The sequence below is a fragment of the Podarcis cretensis genome, assembly GCF_951804945.1.
Source record: "Podarcis cretensis genome assembly, chromosome: 4".
NCBI classification, from domain to species: Eukaryota; Metazoa; Chordata; class Lepidosauria; order Squamata; family Lacertidae; genus Podarcis; species Podarcis cretensis.
The window spans coordinates 54,479,214-54,490,848 of record NC_137173.1 but is presented as its reverse complement, the minus strand read 5'-3'; the positions used below and the strand labels follow the sequence as shown (position 1 = coordinate 54,490,848).

Here is an 11,635-nt window from a genome sequence, read left to right as displayed (position 1 = left end):
TCAGCAAAGCCCAATTGTAGAACAAGGACTGTGAGTCAGGCTCAGCCTGTTTCTGTGTCTCTGTCTCTCTGCATACTGTTTCTTTGCTGAATCTAGGGGAAGGCAGGTGGTGTGGGAAGAGCATTGCTCAAAATGCTTTTTTTTTAGTTGACATCACTGAAATCATGTGATTGTCAAGAGCCAATTGAAAGAGGCTGTGGAAAGAGGAACGGTTAAATTTGTAATATTGGTTGTGTGAAACACTTCTTTGGGCCTCATAAACAACCACAGAACCACAAGTTGGGTACAGAGGCAGTCACACAAGAGCGGGTCCGGGATATTGGTCAGCAGGCAGGGCGAATCATTTTGACTGCAAACCACAAGAGTTTCATAGAGTGGTAAGCATCATGAAACCACAAGTGATCCGCTATTTCTCTGTCTCTCTCTCCCTCTCTCTTTTACAAAACAGTTCAGTGGTTGTGTGAGAGAAAAAGACTCTTATGACTGAATTTATTTTACTTTGCAGATACAAACATGCAAAGTGCAATGGCAGAGGAGTTTGTTATAATGACCACTCTTGATTTTTTACTTCCCAAGGTAAAAGAAATAACATATCGCCCCCTTTTAAAAAAGAAAATAAGTTTTTAAAAGAGGAAACCATGACTTCAAACAGCTTCTTTGAGTCATTTCCTTCTTACCAGCAGTGCTTCGTGCGAGGTAAGTGCCACTCAATCTTTTAAATATACTTTTTGACTCATCCATGTTCAGGAAAATGCATGTTTGCACTTTTCAAGAAGCTCTTAGGAGCACATGTTTTTCCATGATTATTTTCTCTGATTCTAATAAAATCTGAAATGTAAATGCATTACCAGCTTGATTCTGTTGAGCAATTGTACTGAGCACCCATTTCAGTTGTTCAAGTCACCAGTACGTAATCAACAGTGCTCTGTTTTGTGAATGTGACTGTTACAAATCATACAAATTGCATGCAACAAGCAGAAGCAAAAACCACCAAAGGAGAGTTTAGCTGTGCTGGTGGAGTCAGTGCTTTGGAACAGCACTTATTTAAATAGCCGGTAGCACACTGTATGCATCACAGACTAATATGAATAAGGAACAAAGTTGAGCTGTTGCTCCATTTATGTACCAGTCCAAATAATGGAAGAAGCCTAGGGCTACAATTCGCATATGCATTTTTATCTAGGAATAAATCCCATTAAAATTAGTGGGGCTTATATCTGAATGAGCATGAATAATATCAGGTTGTTGGAATCACTCATTTAAGACATTTTAAAAATAGAAAAGGAACTTAACTTCCCACTGTGTTAAAAGTCACTGCACAGTGAGTAGAATGAAGCAAATTTGATGCATTTCTTGTTTATTGCATGGAAAGCTGTGTTGCTTTCTGTATTTAGATATCATTTGTTGCAGATGCTTTCAGAACCATCCAGAGGTGCGGAATAATAAAGCAACCTGTGGAACAATGTCCTATACAAATACTGACTGAAGTTTTCTGCTAGCTCTACTATCCTCAAAACAGATGTTTTGATTGTGATAAATCCTTATTAGTAAGCAAGTTAACTTGTGAAAGAAATAGGCTGTCAGGAAGTTTCCTCAGTAGCATTCCGAGATAAGAGTGATACAATATGATAAGAATGTTATTCTTATTCTAGCAGTACTCCTGACAAAAAATGCCTGTTATAATAAATGCAATTTTATAAATTGAATTCTTAGCTATTTCATGCTGGTGGTGGTTGGCATGGTTGTTTATGCGTGTGTGTTTGTGTGTGAGAGAGAGTGCACACAAGCGTTGCAAACTCCTTGGCCGCCTCAGGAGTGTCAAAATGAGTCACCAGTTATTTGTATTAATAAGCATGCAAAGGAATGCGGAAGGGTTGCAAGCTGCTTCGTCACAACAAGCCACTTTGGAGCATTGCTCCCTTATGGATTAGAAATGGGGTGAACATAGGGGAGAAGAATGCTATAAAAGCTTTTCTTTGACTCTGTGACTACAAAGGTTTTAAGCAACATTTTACTGGCAGGAGAGGATAGTGTAGCTCAACCAGATCATTATGAGCTGGGTGAGTCACACACCTTTTCTTTTTCTGAAACATCTTTTAGTAGCAAGGCTGGGGACTGAGAAACTGCTTAATCTTCCCCGACTCATTTCCTTTGGGTTGCTAACAAGCAAAGGAAGCAATATTCGTAGAATAACAAGGGGTCTTCCTGAGTGTAGTTGGCTTCATTTATTTTATTTTATTTTTTGCCCATCCAAATGTTTATTTGCTCTTTTATCTACAGGACAGGAAGGCTTTATTGAGGAAATTTTATTCATTTGGAATGTAATAAAGACTGAACCCTGTAGTGCTCTACTTGACATAGTAGTGTATAGTCAGCCTGTTCTTGAACTCTGACAGGAAAAGAACCATAAATGAGTAGATAAAGTTTAAACAAATTTGAAACGGCATGTATTAGGGCCTTCATTCTCCATTAGCATAAGCAGGCATAACAGTTCTTCTACAAAATTAAGTGTAATCATTTTATTATATACCAGACCAATCCTGTGTTCCAACGTAGAGAATGCATACTAAAAATAGATTCCAAGTGCAAAATTGGCTGGAAATCTGCCTTGTGTGAGAACCAGTGCTATTTTTCTAGAAAAAGAGGTGTCAGAACTCAACCATGAACACCTCCCTTGTTCTCTTGGTGCCCACCTGAGAGGTGACAGAACTGAGTGAGAACCATTAAAATTGTGAGGAGCTCAAACATTTTCCCTCCTCAGTTGATCTTGGTCCTACTGGGGGACAGTTCCCATAAAAGCGGGAAATATTCTGTGCCCCTTACTTTCATTAGTTCATATTTTTACATCTTGCAGCATCATTTGTGATCTTCTCATCTATTTGCTGTACTGTCTGATAAGCACATGTATTGGGCATGTGCTTTGCTTAGTAAATTTCCTGTATGCTTTCTGTTTTCACTTTACCCTCTGAACATAAGTACAAGTGATTCCCTAACAGCTGCAGAATTAGCCTTCACTCTCAGCAGTAGTTTAGACTGAGTGGTAGCCAAGATGGTTGCTAAATGATCTTTGGAATTAGCAGCATAGATTGCACATCAACCACAAGTGATTTCTGATCTTACAAATAGAGATGAGAGGAAAGCACATTGGCTGCCGATGGCACAGAGACAGCAAAAAGCATTGCAGGGATCATGCTAGGCTAGAATTTCATGCATGATACCCTAGTTTTTTTGCTTACAGGGTTTTTTATGTGAGATTATTAAAAAGAAAGTCTGAAGCATCAAATCCACCCCACAGTCATAATTATGCCCCCACATTCTGAGTCTCTGGACTAGGCCTTAGTTCCAGAACAGGACCTGTTTTGAGCAATTAAATCAGACATTTTGTTTTGTTTTGCCTATATTTTAGGATGCGAGCTTAATTGCAATAGATAGCTTCAGTAAGTAGTGAATGTATTCATTATTTTCACTGATTAATAGAAATAAATGAGGTTTAAATATGAGAGACTTCAAGTCTTGTCCAAAAGTGGTGTGTGTATGTCTGCTTCCTCCTTTTACTGAGTTTCAGACAATTTCAAAAGACCTGACTTGACAAATACCTAGGCTTTGATGCAAGAAAAATAATCATTCCCTCAGTCAAATTGTTCTCACCACCATTTCTCAGTAGTGTTTATACACACTAGTCATTAGAAATGTCCAAAATGGTTTGGTTATTTTTCCCGCCAAAATTTATTACACTTTCTCTCTCTCTCAACTAAAATTATGGCCTAAAGGGTGGAAAAAACAAGTTGTTTTCTGCCATAGATTTCACTTTATCAGCCCATGCAGTCCTGTAGGACGGAAATCCATCATTCTTTTTCAGTACGATACTCTGTGAAAATTTGGACAAAAAGAGAGGAGTGGGGAAGCAAACACTGGTCCCACCCTCTGTGAAAACTGACAGGATCACAAAGCTTGTCGTATTAATTGAATGTGGTACACCACAAAGGATATGACCCTTTTTCTATCACACCACACCAGGTCCTCCCTTACACTGCTAGGTAAAGAAACAAAAAATCTATTTAATATTTCTTTTTGGGAGACCTAGGCTTCTCCAAAAATCACACATTCATTTGTGTACAAAGAAAATTATGAATTATTCCGCTTCCTAAATGTTTTTCACTAACAAGTGTATGGCAATGGGGTTAAAAAAACAAAAACCTTTAATACCCCAAAGAAGGGAAAAAAAAACACTACTGTAATAATCTGAAGGTGAGGAAAACCACCATACTGCTTTTAATGGTTTTATATTGCTGTGTACCTGATATTTTGTAACAGAGTGGTACATACTTTTATAAATGAATGAATGAATGAATGAATGAATGAATGAATACATAAAAATTAGCTATCCTGTGTCAAATATGAATTTATTGCCACAAACTTTCTGAACTCTTGGAGACAGCAAACAGAGCAAACCTATGCCTGTCTAGTCAAAAGTAAGTCCCACTGAGTTCAATTGGGTTTCATCCCTGGTGCATTGGCATAGAATTGTAGCCTTAATGTTTGAGCACCGCTTTCTCCTTCTGAATGCCACAGCTGTTAGGGTCATGTCAAGAGATACAAACGGGGAATCAAATGCTTTTAAAATCCCATTGCTTATGTGTCTTCTGTCAGTAGGATTGTAAAATGGTTAGTGTTGGTTGAATTGTGCCCATGTTTTCTATGACCAGGTGTAAAGAGGAGTTAGATTCTAGGGTATGGTCTTTAGGACTCAGTACTGCTACTTTGATGTATCTAAGCAGAGTCATATCTGCCTTAAAATGAGAAGGTTGCTCAAGAACTCTATGTAGGCTGCTTTGAGAAAGGTGGAATATTGATATAATAAACATAAACCAACAACAACAACAAATAAGATGATGATGATCAATATAATAAAGTGCAGTGTGGGTAAGCAAGCAACAGGCAGCATTTGCTATGAGAAGAAGCAAGACTCAAAAATGTCCTCTCCAAGACTACAGCAGTGTTATCCACTGACTTGGATAAAGGGACACACATTTGTGGTTCAGTTCCTGACAAAGGTTAGGTATGAGGTGTTGAACTCAGAGGCCAGGGACTGGTCTGGATCAAGAAATGGATCTACTCTAAACATTCCATCAGGGAAGCACCCAAAAACTTAAAGAATACCACTGAACTTCATTATAGCTTAACAGAGCTATCTGCTATACATCTGACAGTCGGTGAGAACAGGCAGGGATAGGAAGTGGACTGCTGCAATTTCCTGCTGAAAGATACAGGCACTTGTATCACCAGCAATTCACATTGTGCAACACTTGCCGTCTAATTAATAACCTGTGGATTAAAATACATGAACAACATGGCCAGAGGTACTTGTAGGCTTCTTGATTTAGTTCGAGGACCATGCAAATCTGCCTTACTCCCAGCTACCTCTATCTACTATTTGAAATGAAAAAAAGGGCTATATTATTTTTTTTGACAGAAGCAGAAAAAAAATTGCAGGCATCATTGCACTTCCAGAATGAATAAAGCCTGCCACATCACAGGCATATTGGTCTACCGGCTTTTTACCGGCAACTTAAAAATGTGGGTTTTTTTTAAAAGAAAATTTCGATAAAATTATAAGCTGCAATGGGTTTTTTTTTCTTTTCTTTTCAAGTAAAATCATTCCCCCTGTTTACTATCAGTCACAGCATACCTCTGCCTCCCTCCACCACCACCACCACCACTCTGGCAACTCTCTTTTCTTTCATCACTGGATTATGGTATTGTAAATTTAGAGACATTACTCTCACCAACCCCTGAGTAGGTTTGAAAGGAGCTGTTTATTTCAGCTCTCTCTCTCTCTCTCTCTCTCTCTCTCTCTCTCTTACTCCTTAAATCTGGTTCTCCACATTTCTGTAGCAACTTGCAAATTTTCCTTTAAAAAATCCTCATGAAAATGCTTCAGCATTTAACTGCAAATCTCTCTTAATAAACACATTATTATAAGCAGTTTTCCTTGGCATGGATAATTGAGGTCAGGGACTTGAAACATGCTTCAAGGGGGAAAACTAGGTTCAAAGAATACACTGAATGACAATAATAGAATTATCATAGATTTAAAAAATAATTTAAGATATTTGATATTTCATCTGAAAACATACAATCCTGTAGTAACGAATGATAATTCTGAACATGTGGGATATAATGAGGCTTTTATTGTTATGCACACCTAACTCATTTGTATAGATTAATTCCTACAAATGTGACTCACTCAATAACTTCTCCAAGTATGCAGAATCCAGCCCACTCATAGGAACATTTGTCTCTAGAATATTTAGTCAGCATTGGTGTTACATGTCCTCCAAAATCCCTAAGGGCACATTATTGAAAAGCCTTCAAAATATCCTTATGGATGGCAGCTGATTAAATTAATATATTATTATCCACAGTGCGTATCCTAAGCATCTTAATCTAAGCAAGTACAGGCAGACTCTTGATGACCTGGAAACATAAGGCTAAAATAACAATATTGACAGGTGTCTGTCTAGACTTCCTTTCAATTATCCATTAATGTGGAGCTACGGTTCAGCTCTTCCTACATTAGAAACTTTCTTCGCGTATCCAGCTTAAAATGTATGTTGAGTAATATGGCAGAAAGATGGTATATAAATGCAGGAGGCAAATTCTGTTGAAACTGGATGAAATTATCTCTTGCCCTCTTGTTGTTCTCTGGCCCTATGCTGCAACACCCACACTGCCAATGCTACCCAAATAATCTTTTGTTTTTTAATGTTGCTGGAATGGTATGTGAGCAGCTGCAACACACAAACTCCCACACAGCATCTGGATATCTAAAACACATTCATGCATTATCTCAGCCCCATCCATGATGTGCAGAAAAACTGTCATCCTTACTTAAAGAGTATTGGAATGAATCATAGAAACTTAGTGACCCATCCAAGGTCACATGGGAAGTTTGTTATGGAACAGGGTGGGGAAAAACATTTCTGGCCAGCAGGCTGGATCTTTTATCTCCCCAGCCCTTGACAGGCCAAATTTGATAGGTGGGTGGGGACTCCAACAAGTCAGTCACTTGACACCACTGTGATTATCAGGAGATGTTTTGCTTTAATGCCCTAATTGTCAGGACTTCAGAGCTCAGTGTGGCCTATTGGAAAGCCTATTGGAAAACCCACTTAAAACTTCTGAATGTTCTTTTGAAGCCCTCACCATACCCACCCCTGACATCAAGTATGACATCAGCTGTCAGGCAGGTGAGCACAGTTTTCACCCAAATGAGGAGGTCTGCTGAGCCCTGTTTGATCCACAGGCTGGATCAAACATAGCTGCAGATTCCCCACCACTGTTGTGGAGCAAAGGCTGAATCACAGCCCTTAGGACAACCTAACCTAAGTCAATGGACCATTGTTGTTTGTCCTATATCTTTTTCTCTAGGTTCTAAACTAGCGATAATCTAACAGATAACTTTGCGACAAGGCACATTTATCCCTGTTTTATGGTGCTAAGCATCCAAATGAAAGAAAGGGTTACTCAGAAAAACACTAAATGATCTTGTGGAAAGGAAATTGAACTGGCGAAACTAATAAAAGGCTTGGCATGGTTGGTGTGCGGGGGAAGGGGGGAGAGAAGGCTTGCACAATGTCTGGTTTTTACACAGTCTTCTCACTGTTAGAGATGCTCCCTTTTTCATTGTGAAGGCCTGAGTGCCTCTGAAAGAGCCATTACAGGAATTACTGGAAAGAAGGGAGTAAAATATCAAAAAGAAAACAATGTGCTAGTTTGGTAAAACTAAGTATTCCAGACAAGGCCCGGAAACTAGATCAGTGTCTGAACATTGAAATGGTGGCACATTTTCTTCCGGTGCTCAATGACGATTGTTAATTCATAATTATTTGCTCTGTGTCCTGCCACTATCAATGGAAGAAAACTGTCTCTGGGTTTGGTGTTATGCCTAAAGAGAAGGGGCTGCAGCTCAGTGGTACAACATGGCTTCTGCATGCATAACATTCCCTTGTCTCTGGTTAAAGGAACTCCAGCTGGGAGACTCTAGAGGGTTGAGGGGGAAAACCTCAGGCACATCCAGGCCTCTTTCTCTCTAGGCTTTGGGATTCTCCCCAGGCCCTGCCATTCACCAGCCATACTCCACACTGCCCTTGAGTGCTTTTGCCTTGCTGGAATGTGACCATTTTACTCACTTACTGTAATTGCTGGGGGAAGAGGATTCTGATTCACCATGGAACTATAGTTTACAAAACCAGCCCAGGAGTCTTTGTAATGCTAATGTTTGGGCAGGGATATATTGGCGGGCTAGAAGAGAGAGTGGTTAAGTTTTCCTTCACCTGCTAATTGTCTCCTGGAAATTGCACATTTAAGCTCACTTCTCTCCAGTACAATTACAGACTCAAGATGAAATCTACAGTTAAACAAGGGAAAAATGGTATCCTGACTGCCGCTTCAGGTAAAGAACCATATAGGTCTGACCTGAGCCACTTCAGACCTGTGTACTCCCTGCCCCCCCCCCCACAAAAGTGTCTCATCCTCTCTTCCCTGTTCATCTTGCTGGTCCTTGCTGTTTCATCAGTCCTGGTCATTCAGTGCCACTACACCTAAGTTACTGTTAGACGCAATGTATCCATCCTTGTACAGGGCATCTGTGTCAAATTTGGATGGTCATCTCATGGAAACCTCTGTCTTCCCTCAGTGTGTATTATATGAGAGCCTCCAAGACCTCTGTTACAGGGGCAGAGGAAGAGGGGTGCGGTGGGGGCGATCTGCCATGGGTGTCACCACTGAGGGGGGTGACTAAATGCTGGGCGGCACTCACTGTGGGGCCTGCAGCGCACCCTAGCCACGCATCTCTCCTGGGAGAGACGCGGTGGCTCGGGCACCCGCAGGCTCCACACTGCCCCAAATGGTCCACCCACTGCCTCCCCCTCAGCTGTAGGGTGACTGAGTAAGAGGAGGCAGACAGACTCCTTGGAAGCCCCACGGAGCGTCCTGCCCCAGCTTGCCCCACCCCGCAGGTGGCTGGCCCCACTCCCATGGGCAGCTGGCCCCGCCCCTGGGCGCAGGGCATGCGTGCCGCCCCAGGCGCCCAATCGGCTTGGTCCGCCGCTGCTCAGTTACCAGCATTCCTGCCCCTGATGTGATAAGGGATTTAAAGTTGGAACTGAAGCTAAAAAATTAAAATACCAATATGTTTCCAACTAAATTTTTTTATTGCTGTGTAGAGCCTGGTGTAACTACTAGATCATTGTTATTACAAAGCAGCAGTGTGTATTTCATGCAGACATGAGAGCTAACAATAATACCTTCATATTAGATGATATCTGGGAAGGCAGAAAACACCTGCAGTTGTGAGTGGCTGACAAGTTGTCTTTTGTCAGTTTGACAATGGTTGCCACTTTAGCATGAAAGTGAAGCTGTGTGAAACTTGGCAGTATTGTTTCACAGAGATCTGCAAGAGCCCTTGGGTTTTTGAGAAAGAGATATTTGGTCACGGTCTCTCTCTCTCTCTCTCTCTCTCTCTCTCTCTCTCACACACACACACACACACACACACACACATTTACAAATTCTGTGGGTCCTTAATTGCAGAGTAAATTTCATTTGTCTATCCTAGTTTTTCTCCAAATTCAAAACATTTTTCCTGGTTTCCATATATATCATAAGCCAGCTTAAGATCAGTATCCTTAGCAAACAGTTTCAGCATTTCAGCGACCTTTCTGATAAAGAGCAAGCACCTTATCCTTTTAGTTCTTTGATGATGGCAGAATGTAAAAACATGTAGCTGCCTGAACTTTTAATTTGCTTCTTTATGGTCCTTAAAGGAGAGAGGCGCCCACCTGCTACAGCAGCTTTAAAGCTTCAAGCACATTACCAAAAGGTGCCACAGATGCAAATCTTATCCCAATGACAAATGTATTGCACACTTTAAAATGTGGTCACCGTCCCGTTTTCCTTGATCACAGTTTAGATCAATTTTATGGTTCACATCTGTGGCATGCAAAGGATGCATGCCATTGTGAGATATTCCATCAATGTACTTAAAAAATCAACATGCAGGCTAATTCTCAAGACTTAGCCAGCAGAAGCTGTGTAGAAGTGAATTTTCTATAATTAACTGTGAAGTTGGGACTGGAAGGGAAGCTTTGTTCTAAAGCAGCAATAATAGTTGGGGGAAAGGTGCAAAGCTGCTGGGTGTTTTAGAATGGATTGTAGAAGTCTCTTTTGCAACAGCATTCCCTTTAATAATGAGCTCAGGTAGTGAGTGACAACAGGATTGGAGCTACTGTGAAAGGGCAGTGTCACTATGGTTTGTTCATTCCTAAATACCTATGCCAGCATTTACCTTTAGGAACCGGTGGTTAAGATTTTGAACAATGAGGAAGGAAGTCCCTGGTTCAAATATTAGTTCAACCACGAGCTGACTAGGTGGCCTCTGACAAGTCACTAGTTTCACTTAACAATAATGGCTTACCTTGCAGGACTCTTGTAGTGCTTACAGAGACAATTTATGTGTCTTTAGAAACATGTGTATTCACATTTAGAACGCCAGATCAATTTTTGGTCATGCATTTCTGTTCTCTTCAACCACAGCACAGCCAGCAATGACTTGCTTCTTTATACATCTTTATAGATAGATGGCATAACAGATGTTTAACAGACTGAAACATTCCAACATGTCTTATTGGTTCATAAAATTTTGAAAACAATAACATGTGGTGTCAGTGATCCTGCTTTAGAGATATCTAGAAGTGCTCAAGTGTTGTTATTTCATTACATCATATAACATAGGTCTTCCATTCTGTAATACAGTTGGTTAGTTGGTTTGTTTTAGTGGAAAAGCACCTTTTAAAAAAATAAAAAAGTTTAATGTAATACTTTCCAAATTTGACTGTTGTCAATAATACTGTATTTGAAGTTTTGTTCTGTTTTTAATGTTCTGTTCAAAGCCACCCAGAGTGGCTGGGGAAACCCAGCCAGATGGGCAGGGTAGAAATGATAAATTTATTATTATCAGTCCATGTGGTCTCTGAAATTTCACCTTACGGGAGGGTTCATTGGATTCATTTCAGTGAATTGGTTCATTTCATTGATTTCAGGGGCATTTCTGTCTGAAGACTAGTTTAAAACCAAGAGGAACAAATTGGTTTATGGGTTTCACTTTACACCTGTATGAAGTAAAAGAAGGAAAATAAAAACTACACCAGCTAATTGCGTTTGCTATAAAAACCTGCCCCCCCTTTTTTTCTGATGAACTGCCTCAGATCAGGTTTTCTCCCACACTCCCCCCCCCCACCCCCGGTCCTTTGCAAGATCTATTAAATTAAAATTCCCTTGTATAAACTGGTGATTATGTTTCAGGCCGCCTGCTGACTGGAAGCCTCCTTTGGATGCTCCTGTTATATTTGCCTCCTTCCCCCCTTTCACTCCCTGCCTCTCCCTGTTTCCGTCACTCTCCCATAACAGTTCCTTTCTTTCTGTAGGGCCCTCAACCTGCACAAAGCTGCCTCTGAGACCATGTTCACAGAGCTTTTGTGTGCTGTTGTGCTGGGGACGAGACCACAGCAGTTTGAGATCAAAAGCATTAGTTAAACAGAAGCGGTTGGAGGTTTGTTGTGTGTGTTTCCTCCCC

General features: G+C 40.6%; 1 protein-coding gene across 2 annotated transcripts in view; it reads left to right on the top strand.

The window, feature by feature from the left end:
- The first annotated feature begins 230 nt into the window (after positions 1 to 230).
- The window catches only part of RUNX1 (RUNX family transcription factor 1), a 186,465-nt gene continuing 175,060 nt past the window's right edge, over positions 231 to 11,635 (top strand). For both annotated transcript variants that reach the window (XM_079974926.1, XM_079974925.1), the window contains exons 1-2: positions 231 to 377; positions 577 to 696. In XM_079974926.1, the coding sequence (XP_079831052.1) occupies positions 639 to 696 (58 nt within the window). In that variant the 5' untranslated portion in view covers positions 231 to 377; positions 577 to 638. The remainder of the gene's footprint in view (positions 378 to 576; positions 697 to 11,635) is intronic.